Source organism: Erythrolamprus reginae, chromosome 1, assembly GCF_031021105.1.
Source record: "Erythrolamprus reginae isolate rEryReg1 chromosome 1, rEryReg1.hap1, whole genome shotgun sequence".
Lineage (NCBI taxonomy): Eukaryota > Metazoa > Chordata > Lepidosauria > Squamata > Dipsadidae > Erythrolamprus > Erythrolamprus reginae.
In genome coordinates, this window is record NC_091950.1 from 11,919,847 (window position 1) to 11,933,921 (window position 14,075).

At 43.5% G+C, this 14,075-nt stretch overlaps 1 protein-coding gene across 1 annotated transcript in view; it reads right to left on the reverse strand.

Annotated features, from left to right (window-relative positions):
• The window catches only part of PTPRS (protein tyrosine phosphatase receptor type S), a 301,225-nt gene that overhangs the window by 19,309 nt on the left and 267,841 nt on the right, over positions 1-14,075 (reverse strand). Inside the window, exons 26-30 of the mRNA XM_070744606.1 lie at positions 11,644-11,763; positions 9,900-10,054; positions 4,412-4,697; positions 2,549-2,727; positions 377-503 (exon numbers count right to left, since the gene is read on the reverse strand). Coding sequence (XP_070600707.1) covers positions 377-503; positions 2,549-2,727; positions 4,412-4,697; positions 9,900-10,054; positions 11,644-11,763 — 867 coding nt within the window. The remainder of the gene's footprint in view (positions 1-376; positions 504-2,548; positions 2,728-4,411; positions 4,698-9,899; positions 10,055-11,643; positions 11,764-14,075) is intronic.

Consider the following 14,075-nt stretch of genomic DNA (forward strand, 5'->3'; position numbering starts at 1 on the left):
ATGCCATGCAGGAGATACACAACTGATTTCCCTGCTGTCTTCCTAATAGTCCAAACTTGGCTATCATCTATTCCGAGATTTAAGTTGAAGGATTTCTCATGTGCATTTCTAGCTATATGCAAACAGCCACTGGCAGTCAGGAATTTCTGCAAGAAAAGGGCCCCCCAAAAATCAAGAGGAGGGCCACAACTGTGCCTTTGACCCCTTGCCCTTTCTCAGATAACCAAAATGAGAAATTTGGCCTTTCAATGTACACTACTAACCCATTGCCTGGGAGAACAACACCCCAGAAATCAAAGCCTGCCATTAAAGGGATGTTCATCCAACATTCTGGAGTTCAAAGTGAAGCACCAACAAGCTAGGATGCCCCACTTACCCGGCCCATCTCTCGCAGCTTGGTCAACATCACCACTATGGTTGAGTTGTTCTCCCACAACATGCGCCAGAAGTCCTCTGTGGTCTCCGCCAAGGGTCCCTGGGTGGCGATGTAAGCCTTCTGTTGCCTGCAGGAAGGAGCAAGGAAAAGCAACCCCATTTGGAAGGCAAGCTAAGGAGCCAAGGTGACCTTTAAATGCAAGTGGAGGCTTGTTCCAGGACATGCGAGGGCAACTATAGCAACTTTAGGATCTGTGGGCTTCAACTCCTAGAATTCCTGAACCAAACCATGCTGGCTCAGGAATTCTGGGAGTTGAAGTCCACAGGTTATAAAGTCACCATAATTGCTCACCTTTGGTCCAGAAAAATGTTAAGACCCAGGTCAAGTTGGACAGCAGAGGTGGGCTCGTCATCTTGAACCCACCAGCCCCAGAGAACAAAGGGATGAATTCTGATAACACTTCTCATCCCTTCCAGGTTGAAGAATTGATGCTAAACACTTCTCAGACTTCAGCCTTGCAGGATCTAACTTTATTATTTTATTTATTTATTAATTAGATTTGTATGCTGCCCCTCTCCGCAGACTCGGGGCGGCTAACAACAATAGTGAAACAACATATAACAAATCTAATATTTAAAAAATTTAAAAACCCTAATTTAAAAAACCAAACATACACATAAACAAACCATGCATAAATTGTATAGGTCTAGGGGAGAAGGAATATCTCAATTCCCCCATGCCTGACGACAGAGGTGGGTTTTAAGGAGCTTGCGAAAGGCAAGGAGGGTGGGGGCAATTCTGATCTCTGCAACTTTGCAATGTAACTAGAAATCCCACCTCCATCAAATGTCAGTAGAAACTTGATATGTAGAAATAATGAACTTATCGGTGGGGTACTTGGTGCTCTCTGAGGTTTGTGGGTTTTCTTGCAGATGTTTCCCAACTAGGTGACATCATCAGTGCAATGGTTATGTGACCTAGTTATGTCATGAAACATCTACAAGAAAACCACAAACCTCAGAGAGCATCAAGGACCCCATGGTCCTCTTCCCCTACACTCCACAAACCCCACTCCCTTCTAGCACCGATGATCTCATCTAGTTGGGTAATGAAACATCTGCAAAAAACCCCCATCAACCTCAACCAAGCTTAGAGACCCCCATGGTTCCCACAATTCAGCCTTGAGCTACAAATATTCACTTGTATTGGTAAGGAACTATTTGTTTTCCAAATTCAAAGACATCATTTTTAGCAGCGCCTAATTTAGGACAAAGTAATGTTGGGCTGCAGAAATCCACGTGAACACTAGATGGAAGCAAAGAACCATTTTATCTTTTGGTTTCTCTCTGCTGCCACCCATGGTCCCCTAGATTTCTGAGGTTCAGAGATCAGACGGCTTGATACCAATAGGACAGTGATGGCGAACCTTTTTTTCCTCAGGTGCCAAAAGTACTTGCACATATGCTATCCCTCATGCACAAATGCCCACACCCATAATTCAATGCCTGGTGATGGCAAAAACAGCCTCCTCCACCCCCACAGAGTCCCTCTGAAGGCCGGAAGCGGCCCATTTCCCAACTTCTGGTGAGTCTAGTACACCTGTTTTTCACCCTCCTCAGTGTCCACAGGCTTCCCTGGAGCTTGGAGAGACAAAAATGCCCACCCATGTCCCCCCAGAAGCCAAAAACTTCCTCCCAGAGCCTCCATGTGAGCTGAAAATCAACTGGCTGGCATGCATATGGACACTAGAGCTGAGCTAGGGGAATGGCTCACGTGCCAGTAAATACGGCTCTGCGTGCCACCTGTGGCACGCGTGCCATAGGTTCGCCATCACTGCTATAGGAGATGAAGAGTTATTCCAGTGGCAACTCCTTACCAGAACGGGATCCAGAAACTCTTGTAGGATCACTTAGAATTTGCAAACAATCTTTTTGTCTATTCAGGGCTTAACATTCAGAAGGAAAAACAAGGTAAAAAGAGAACAGGAAATGGGACACTGCATTCTGTAGAAAAGTCCTACAGGAGACACACACTCGCGCCTCTCTAATGTATAATATCATAGCACATGTTATATACTGAGGACCACGGACGATTGGTAGCTGGCATAGAGAACAGGAAGAGACAAAGGAGCCAGGCGTTTGGGCCTGTCCCGCCTCCTCCAGTGAATTTTACCTGTATCCGTCAATGAAGCTGGCATTGATGTAGTCGGAGCCCTCCACTCCGCGGATAGGCTGAAGGCAAACCCGTGTGGTCTCGTATGGCATGATGTTGACAAGGCGATTTTTGAATTTGTTACAGGGCAGGTTGGCACTGATGAACCTGGAGGTGTGGGCTTTGGAGTTGGCGAGTCTCTGGCAGAGGAAAAGGGACACAGGTGGGTGAGTGGGCAACAGGTCACCTGAGTGGGCTTCTTCTCCCAGAATTCCCCTTTGCTCAAGGTTCCAGGAATTAATGCTCACTCGCTAGATGCGTGGACTTCAACACCCAGAATTCCCTAGTCAGTGTGGCTACTGCTGAGAACTCTGGGAGTTGAAGTTTTCCCTAGACACGTAGATTTCCATTCCCAAAATTCAACGTGGCCTCTGCTTAGAATTCTTCAAGTGGAACATTGCTCTAAAGATGTGTGGTTGGACTTTTATATGGGGGCCACTGTCACATAGGCCATGCTCACAATTTGACAGCTGGATTCTGGGCCTCGACGGTCACTCTTAAATTTGTATATTTTTAGTCCCAGAATTCCCCAACCAGCTTGGCTATATTGCTGAAACATTTTGGAAGTTCAAATTTACGTGTCTGGAAGTCACCTAGGCCGGGAAACGCTGCTTTAATCGAATAGTGTCTATGCCAGCCCACCCCAATGGAGAATTCTGCGAATTACACTCCCATCCGGATGTGTTTCTATCTTCCTGGTACATGGTGCATATATGAGCCAGTGGCCAAGTGTCTGAATATTGATCACGTGACTGTGGCAATACTACAACAGTCGTAAGTGTCAAAATGATCATAAGTCTGATTTTTCAATGTTGTTGCAATTTCAAATGGGTATTAAATGAATAGTTAGAACAGAACAGAGTGACAGAGTTGGAAGGGACTCTGGAGATCTTCTAATCCAGTGATTTTCAACCTTTTTTGAGCCGCGGCACATTTTTTACATTTACAAAATCCTGGGGCACACCACCAACCAAAATGACACAAAATGACACTCTCCTCTCTTTTTCCATCCCTGTCTCCTCCCCCACTTGTGTGTGTGTGTGTGTGTGTGTATACACTCTTGAACCATTTCCAAAACCAAGTGAGGGCTGGGTTTTTTTTCTCTCTTATTCTTTGGGTGCTTTTTATCATATGCTTTAAATCAAGAGTCACTTCTCTCTCTCTTTTGTTTCTCTCTCTTTCCTCTCATTCTCTGCCTCAATCAATCATTTTCTCATTTCTCTTTTTTCCTCCCCTTTTTGCTCATTTCTCTCCCTTCCTCTCCCTTCCTCTCCTTTTCTCTCTCTCTCTCTCTCTCTTGCTTTCTTTCTCTCTCTTGCACTCTTTCTTTCTTTCTTTTTCTCTCTCTCTCTTGCTCTCAGCAAAAAGTTGCAAAACTGGAACCTGAGCTTCCTTCTTCACGGCACACCTGACCATGTCTCGCGGCACACTAGTGTGCCACGGTACACTGGTTGAAAAACACTGTTCTAATCCACCCCCCTGCTTAGGCAGGAACCATTTCAGACAAATGGATGTGAAATCTCATCTCTATATCTTCCCAGTGTTGGAGCATTCACAACTTCTGGAGGCAAGCTGTTCCACTGATTAATTGTTCTCATTGTCATAACATTTCTCCCTAGTTCTAGGTTGCTTCCCTCTTTCCATCTGTAGCTTCCTGTCCTGCCCTCAGGTGCTTTGGAGAATAGCTTGACTCCCTCTTCTTTGTGGCAACCCCTGAGATATTGGAACACTTCGTAAGTCGAGGATTATCTCTACAGATCGCAACTTTGTGATGGCTAACCTGGCAACCTGCCTGAGCCACACACCCGTTGTAGCGCTGCTCACCTTGAACTCCAGTTCCATGCCTGTGACGTGTTCCCCCACTTCTATCTGTGCCAACCTCTGGATATAGGTGTACAGGTTCCGAGCGGGGACCTCTGTGTTCCCACAGGCGACGGCTTCTAGCAAAGAATCGTGTATGAAACTGTACTGGTCTTCTGTCTGTACCATGTAATTTCGTTGGGACCTCATGAGGGTGACGTGCCCGTAAATGTCCACCGTCTTCTCATGTTTTATTCTCTCCAGCATGGCATCAATGACAATAAAGCAGCCGGTCCTACCCACCCCAGCACTGGAAGGACGAAAAACAGGAGTGGGGGTAGAGGAAAAATAGGAGATTAAAGAAATCCTTCATCTAAATTAGACTTAGAATAACTTTATTGTCACTTTGAATGTATTAAGAGGCAGCTGGACTTTGTTTTCGCTTGAAGACATTTTGCTCCTCATCCAAGAAGCTTCTTCAACTCTGACTGCATGGAGGGGAAATGGAAGGATTTATTCTCCTTCCATTCTGTCTGCAAGGAATATAATATAATATATAGAGCCGGGGTGGCGCAGCAGGTAAAGTGCTGTATTGCAGGCCACTGAAGCTGAGTGCTAGATCTGAAGGTCAGCGGTTCAAATCTCATCACCGGCTCAAGGTTGACTCAGCCTTCCATCCTTCTGAGGTGGGTCAAATGAGGACCCGGATTGTGGGGGCAAGATGCTGGCTCTGTTAAAAAGTGCTATTGCTAACAGGTTGTAAGCCGCCCTGAGTCTAAGGAGAAGGGCGGCATAAAAATAGAATGAATGAATGAATGAATAAATCCTTCCATTCCCCACCATCCAGTCAGAGCTGAAGAAGCAAATGGATGAGAAGCGAAATGTCTTCAAAGAAAAACCAAAATTTGTTGCCTACAGCTTTCAAAGGGTCACCACCTCCAATATACACTTCATGAATATGACAAAATAACTAATGGAACACAAAATTATGCATCTACCCACATATATTATATGACACAGAGAAACAACCCAGCTTAGTTCGGATGTATACATGTGCATGGCGAAAGAAATGAATACTGCGAGTTTACCAGATGGACGGCATAGGGAACAAAGCTGTTACAGAATCTGGTAGTCCTGCTATAGATACTTCGAAACCTCCTCCCAGAGGGGAGCAACAGAAACAGAACATAAAGTGGGTGTAACAAAGCTTTGAGCTCTAAGCACATAGCTGTTACAAGCAGCATCCTGAATAACGGGAAGTGAGCTTCTCGGCTAAATAATTGGCTATGTAATTTCTACCCTTCTCCCTCAGAACTCCTGATGGTTTACTCATTCATTTATTAAATTTATATGCCGACCTCTCTTCCTGCTAACTCCACCCCAAGGAAACAAAGTCATAAGATACTTAACCAGATTGCCATCCTGGAGTTGAGAATGTGTAGATTAAATTTAAATCCATTAAATGGCTAAGAACAGAGAAACATAGAAACATAGAAGACTGACGGCAGAAAAAGACCTCATGGTCCATCTAGTCTGCCCTTATACTATTTCCTGTATTTTATCTTACAATGGATATATATTTATCGCAGGCATGTTTAAATTCAGTTACTGTGGATTTACCAACCACGTCTGCTGGAAGTTTGTTCCAAGCATCTACTACTCTTTCAGTGAAATAATATTTTCTCACGTTGCCTTTGATCTTTCCCCCAACTAACTTCAGATTGTGTCCCCTTGTTCTTGGAAATGCATGCTAAACCTCTGGTGGAACAGGCATCATATTTATGATTTTAAGAGGTATTATATGGTCCTTCCTTTGTGCCTGCCTGCTAAGGTGGTAATAGATGGATCAAGGTCATCTGTAGAAATAGAGGTAATCCTTGACTTACGACCACAATTCAGTCCAAAATTTCCATTGCCAAGCCAGACAGTTGTTATGTGAGTTTTGCTCCATTTTAAGATCTTCCTTGCATGGTTTTTAAGTGAATCACTCAGTTGTGAAGTTAATAACACAGTTGTTAAGTGAATCTGACTGATTGACACTGATTGTCAGAAGGTTGCAAAAGGGGATTGCATGACCGTGTGACCGTCATAAATGGGAGTCATTTGCCAAGGGGCCAGATTTTTATCACATGACCATGGGAATGTTGCAACAGCTGTTAGGTATGAAAACCAGTTGTTGGTCACTTTTTTTCAGTGCTGTTGTAAGTTCGAACAGTCACTAAATGAATCATTGTACGTCGAGGGTTGGGGATAAATCATTGTACGTCGAGGGTTGGGGATAAATCAGACCTTTCCAGTCTCAATCTGGCTCCTTAACTGGGAATGTTTATGTGTTGGTGCTTAAGGAAAAAAATAAAATCATTTTTTAGGTTGACATCTCGGTGGCTCTATATCTAGCGACCTCCTGCTGTCTGCTCTGAAAACCAGAAGTGACTCGGGGGCAGCAGGCGATCTGTTTGACTTATATTACATCCGTCAGGAGAGCGTAGGTTGGGCGAAATCAACAAGCCGATAGCTCCAGGGTTTATGTTTCACAAGAAATTGGATGGATTGTCATTCTCAGAGTAACGTGTGCCAGGGAGGGAGCGCGAGATGGGGAGGCGCGTCAAGTGACTTATCAGTGCCACGGGGAGTTTTCTGGTTGCATTTCACCTGTATGACAGGATAAGGTGCAGAGGAGGGAGGCTGCCACGGGGACGCTCCTGCTCCATTCTGGTTGTTATTACAGGCAGTACTCAACATACGACCAAAATTGAGCCCCAAATCTCTGTTGTTAAGCGAGACAATTTAGCCCCGTTTTATGGCCTGTCTTGATGCAGCGGACCACTGCAGTTGCTGAATTAGCAACACGGCTGATAAGTGAATCCGGCTTTCCCCATTGAATTTGCCTGTCGGAAGGTCGCAAAAGGGGATCACGTGACTCTGGGACACTGTAACAGTCGTAAATATGAGCCCGTTGCCAAGCATCCGAATTTTGACTGTGTGATGCAATGGGATGCTTCAACGGTTGTAAGAGAGAAAAACGGTCCCAAGTCACTTTTTTCAGTGCTGTTGTAACTTCGAACAATTGTCGTAAGTTGAGGACTACCTGTATTTGGGGAAAGATAGAAGAGGTACTTTCTCTTCTATACTTGCTCACTTGATCCAGAATTTTGAAAATATAACTTCCACCATACCACAAAAGTCACCCTGATTTGGGGCAATTAGTATTTTTGGTCACTAAATGAACTGTTGTAAGTCAAGGACTACCTGTGCTCCTTAGGTTTGTGTGTAATGCCAAAGCATTCAGGCACCTGAGTAATCTATTTGAAGGAAAGGGAGAAAAAGTGGGCATCGAAAAACCAAAAAGAAACCACATTTTGGGGGGGTTGGATGCCAGCCTTGTGAGGAATGCTCCACTGCATATCACTGAACATGAGAGCGAAGGAGCATTTAACAATTTATTGCAATTTCCCAGTCTGTAACTCAATTACGACCGTTGGTTTAACAGCTGTTTGAAGCAACAAGGGCACTGGAAAAAAGGTCCTCACCCTTATGACTGTCGTAGCATCCCCACAGTCACCTAATTAAAATTCAGGGACGTGGCAACTGATGGAAGCTGCAGCCTTTTTGGGGTCATTTGTTGCCTTCCCAGCCTGCTTCTGACAAGCCAAGCAACGAGGGAGGCTGGATTTGCTTAATGACCATGTAATTGACTTAACAACTGCAGTGATTCGCTCAACAATTACGGCAGAACGGTCATAAAACCAGGTTCTGCTCACATAACAACTGCCTTGCTTAACAACGGAAATTCTGGTTGCAAGTTGAGGGCTACCTGTGCTTTGTTCATTTGAAGATTTAAAAAATTGTCTGTAGTTGAGAAGCTGTATTTTTTTTTCTTTTTAAATAATCACTCCACTGTCTGATTCTAATCCATCATCCCCTGCCTGTAATTCCTCTTTTTCCCCTCTCTTGTGGCAATTTGGTCTGAATAACGATTCAGTGAGAGTTCGTTCTGTTTATTTCCCAAACAAGAAATAATTTTCCTCTCCTCGAAAGAGGCGATGTCTCCAGCCCGTTCCACAATTCAGGTAAGAGAAAAATGAGTTTTTGATATAAAGAGGACTCTTCGTTCGCTACACAGCAATTCCTGGGGCTTTTCTGTGATGAATTCCTTCTTCGAAGTTTTCAGATTCTTCTGTGCTCATTTAATTGCTTTCAGCCTAGCTTTGCCGAGAGAAGCGTAACAGATTGATCCAGATGTCAGATGTAGAAAGAACACTATTAAGAAGCTCAGATAACAGTCCTGAATGGCTACATTTGGAAAGGTTAATATCCACACAGACAATTTCATCCAAATCTCACTGCTATAAGAATGTCCTCCTTAATTATAAATAAACATCTCCGGATAGCGTTTGATAGCCAAGGTTTGATAAATGGATCCCTGTGTTCAGCTTCTACCATGGAATAAAATATCACCCTATATATTGCCTTCAGGACCACTAAACTTTGGATCTTATTATGGGGGTGGATGGGGGAGAGGAGTTAGACTGGCACAATGGAGGAGGCGGCCATCATCATACCCTATACCCAGGGAGGGGGTCTATGGTGTCTGCTCCCACAGATCCTGTTAGTTCCCATAGCAAAGAGGATAATGGGTTTCCCTGATATCCTTACTGCTAAAAGTGATTCAAAAAGAATCCCTTTCCTTCGTTTCCAAGACCAACCTTGTTCTGGGTCGCTTTGAAAGTTATTTACAGTGGTACCTCATGATACGAACTTAATTGGTTCCAGGAGGAGGTTCGTAAGGTGAAAAGTTCGTAAGACGAAACAATGTTTCCCCTAGGAATCAATGTAAAAGCAAATAATGCGTGCAAATCCCTCAGGAAAATCCCAAACTTTAGAAGGGAGGCGAACAGAGGGCAGGGAGGAGCAGCTAAAGGGGGCGGGTGGAAGAAGCAAGGCTAGGCTAAAGGGTGAGTGGGAAGGAAGAAAGGCAAGGGGGGGGGGCTCCCTTTTCTGTCTTCAAAAGACACCCTTTCAGTGCCTGTGCAAGCACACTGTTCTCCTACTTTTTTAAATGCAAACTCTTTCCCCCTCCAAGCCGCCCCTCCCTTTTCTTTCTTCAAAAAAAGGGGAAAAAAAGAAACCCCTTCATCCCAGCAGCAGCGGGTTGGGTTCGTTCGGAAGAAGAGGCAAAAAAATCTTAAACACCGGGTTCGTATCTCGAAAAGTTCGTTAGAAGAGGCGTTCGTAAGATGAGGTACCACTGTATTTGATTTCTATGCTGCCCATCTCCTGGGACTCAGGGCGGCTCACAACATGTAGAAATATAAATAACAATACATATTAAAATCCCCGTAATTCAAAGTTAACAACACATCCATCCATCATCCATCACACATTCATTCATTGAGTGGGGCAAGGTGTTAAAATTTCAATTTCAATGAGATGGGTGGCAAATTAATTTAATAAATAAAATTAAATCCTCGTCTTGCACCATCGCCACCAATGGGGGTCCCCAAAGGGGTACCTGCAATGCACGACGATGGGGCCAGCATCGGGTGGGTTGCATGTTTTCACTCTCCTGAGGAAAGCCAGAAATGGAGTGGGGTATTCGGGAACGCCGTGATCTGGCCAGGCGGTGAACTGGAACTGGCGGACTTCACGTTTCTCACTGGAACCGTTCTGGGGAGGCAGAGCAGAAGGGGAGATGGCACGACGGACTCACCTTGTGCAACCTCTTGCCAGCAAATGAAACACACAGGCTGAATTGCTGGTTGTTCCTATCACATACAGGCAGTCCTCGATTTGTGACTTGTAAGGGAGGTTGCCCATCACGGTAATCAAATTATAAAACATGACCAATCTGATTGTCCCCAAAGTGCTTTTCCTCCCAAAAGGCAAGTGGGTTTTTTTATTTGTTTCTTTTTTCTTTTTGTAAAATGTTTTGCTTCTCATGCAAGAAGCTTCATTGGTTCTAACTGACTGTGGGGAATGGAAGATTTTTGGATGAGAAGTGAAATGTTTTCAAAAGGGAAAAAGAAAAACCCAAGAAAGTCCAGTTGTCTTTTGGAAAAAAAGCCTCTTGGTTTGGGACAACCATGCCTAAGAATTATTTAATAGGAGCAGCCTGCTCCATTAATAAAGCAGACTGCCTGAAGAGGGAGGCCATGCCAGGCAAGGAGTTGAAGTGATTCTAAGGGCACCTCCAAGCCTTCTGTTCCACGATCAAAAGGTCTGGTGGTGAAAGCACCAGGCTAGAAAGTGGGAGACTGTGAGGTCTACTCCTGCCTCAGGCATGAAAGCCACCTTGGTGACTTTGGGCCAATCTCTCTCCTCTCTCTCTCCCAAACCCATCTCACAGAGTGGTTGAAGTAGGGAAAATCAGCCGAGAAAGCTGTGTTGGATTTGTTTGCCATCTTGAGTTATTTGTAAAATAATAAAGGTGGGAGATAGATAGATAGATAGATAGATAGATAGATAGATAGATAGATAGATAGATAGATAGATGACAGATGTAGGATGAATGGGTAGATTGCTAGATAGCTAGAGATAGATAGCTAGATGACAGATGTAGGATGGATGGGTAGATAGATAGATAGATAGTGATAGCTAGATAGCTAGATATAGATAGATAGATAGATAGATAGATAGATAGATAGATAGATAGATAGATAGATAGATAGATAGATGACAGATGTAGGATGGATGGGTAGATAGCTAGATAGCTAGATAGATAGAGATCGATTGATTGATCGATCAATCGATAGAGATAGGTAGGTAGATAGATAGATGACAGATAGATTGGATGAATGGATGGATGGACGGACAGACAGACAGATGACAGATAGATAGGATAGATGGATGGATATAGATAAATTGATGTTCCCCCAGCAGTAACATGCCTTGGGGGGGTTTCCTCTCCATCTCCATCTGGAGATGTTTCAATAAATGATCATCTGGAGACACTATAGCAGTATACAGGTAATCCTCCAGTTATGTCTGCAATTGAGAGTGGTTACTTTAAGCGGTCATTAAATGAATGGTTGTAAGTCAAGGACCTGTAGTTTGTCCCTTAGTCAGTGGGCAGTGTTTACCATCAGAACACTCTCCTGAAGTCTACGTCTTTGCATTTTAAATTACTTGCTTCCTGGTCTTTCTGTTCAGTCCAACTTTGAAGAATTCTGATCTTTCAGATCCTTAAAGACAGCCCTCCTCTCTTCTCCATACTAAACATATACCCCCACCCCCCAAAAAGGAGGTCTTGTTCTCACCTTGTGCAGAGAAAAGGTGCGGACACAGAATGTGGCCAACTCAATGGTATCTAACAAGGTCACTTGGATCATCCCGTAGGTTTCTGTGCCCCGGCCTGGCCAGTACTGGTCACACTTGATCTGAAAAAAATAAATATTAGCTCCACCTGACAAACATGAAACTGAAGAAACATGAAGAAACAACGACAGCACAAATTATAAGGATACACTGAACTTGCTCATGTTTGACCCACAAAATTAGAGATTGACTGTCAGCTATCTGCCTTTCCTAAGTGGACACGCCAAAGGCAACAAGAAATTAAAATCTGACACCATGAAACCTGAAGTCTGCACTGGAATAAATGGAGCCTTGTGGTTTCCAAGTATTGTTTCCAGGGAACTGAATTTTGAATGCCACATCAACTCTGGAGTTTATTTGATTGCTAATTACAGAACTATTCAGTCCCATGGGAAGGAGGATCTAATCAATATGTCTCATTTATAAAATGTCAATAAATCACAAGGGTCATGGATCTGTACGGACAGATCAAAACGTTAAAATACAGTGACAGGGTAGAGAAAAACCAAAGACGTTGGGATGGATTTTTTAAAAGCATTTGAATGGGAAAAAAAACACCTCCCAAACATAAATTCTCTCATGTTCATTTGTTGGATCAGCTTATTTAATTATTTTACTAGTCTCTGAGGCAGCTCTAATGACAAACAGTTCTCAGTAGTGTATACAGTGGTACCTCGAGATACGAGTTTAATTCGTTCCGGACCTGGGCTCTTAAGTCGAGCAGCTCTTATCTCGAACGACTTTTCCCCATAGGAATTAATGTAAATAATTTTAATTGGTTCCAGCCCTCAAAAAACTCACAAAGTTAGTCTAAATTATGCAGAAAGACATGTTTTTAATGAAGAAATGTACATGTACATATAAATGAATAATGAAGTTTCTTTCACTTAACTTGTAAACTTTCTTAAACTTTTAAATTTACATATGTTCAACTTCTCTGCCACCCAATCCTGTAGGACAGAGGTCCCCAACCCTTTTTGCACCAGGGACCGGCTTTAAGCGATCAAGAGAGGAATGGGTGAATGAATGGACGGAGGGTGGGAAGGAAGGAAGGAAAGAAAGAGGGAAGGGACAGGAACAGAGGAAGGAAGCAAGGAAACTTATGAAAGGGGAGAGTAAGAGAGGAATGAGTGAAGGGAGGGAGGGAGGGAAGAAGGTGGGAAGGAGAAAGAAAAGAAGAAATAGAGGAAGGGAAGGTAAAAGAGAGAAAGAAAAAGAGCAAGAAAGAAAGAAAGAAAGAAAGAAAGAAAGAAAGGGGGAAGGGACAGGAACAGAGGAAGGAAGCAAGGAAACTTATGAAAGGGGAGAGTAAGAGAGGAATGAGTGAAGGGAGGGAGGGAGGGAAGAAGGTGGGAAGGAGAAAGAAAAGAAGAAATAGAGGAAGGGAAGGTAAAAGAGAGAAAGAAAAAGAGCAAGAAAGAAAGCTGCAAGCACCCCCCCGAGCCCCCCAGGCTGGCTGCAACCTTTTAAAACACGCGCGCCGCTTCGCAGCTGTCTCCTGAAGCCGAACGCGGAAGTTAGCATTTGGCTTCAGGAGACAGCTCCTTGGCGCTTGTATCTCGAATTTGGGCTTGTAAGTAGAACAAAAATATCTCTCCCCTCCCAGCTCTTATCTCGAGTTGCTCTTAAGTAGAGCAGCTCTTATGTCGGGGTTCCACTGTATCTCATCTCTTCAAGGTGACAATGTAATAAATGCATTGCAATGTAATAAATATAAATACATTGATAAAATACAAATATAAAATGTAACACGATTGACACGTACTTTATATGAGGCATGATGGGTGATCAATTAATAAATTCAACCTCAAACCAGAAAAAAGCTTTTGATTTGCAGAAAGAATAAGGAGGGTGGAAACATTCCAGCCCCATTCTTTACTGTATAAAAATTTCTGGCACTTCACCCCCTAACTTTAGGGGCTGGAATGCTGTCACCTTCACAACTACAGGACCAAAGCTTTGCCCTTTTACATGCATTACACATGTGACACAAATAAAAAAGCACAGGCCCTTGGTTGTATTTAACGGCTTTCCCCAAAACTGGAAGGAAACATTTGACTATCTGTGAGAGGAAAATATTTGTAGCTTGGGGCTGAACTGTGAGATCCTGGGTGCTCTCTAAGCTTGCTGGTTTTCTGGGAAATATTTCATTACCAAACTAGGTAACCTCATCAGTCTGAGGGAGAGAAGGGTTTGATGCCTGTTTATATACAGTGCCAGTGCAGGTGGGTTTGCGGTTTTCCCCTTGGGAATTTCTTGATTAGGGTTTTTTTTTTTACTTTATTGTTTATCTGATGTTAATCTCTGCTTATCTGGGTGTAGGACCCTGGGAAGAATATGTTCTGGGTTTTTATGTTTCCTTCTTAGCCTTTTT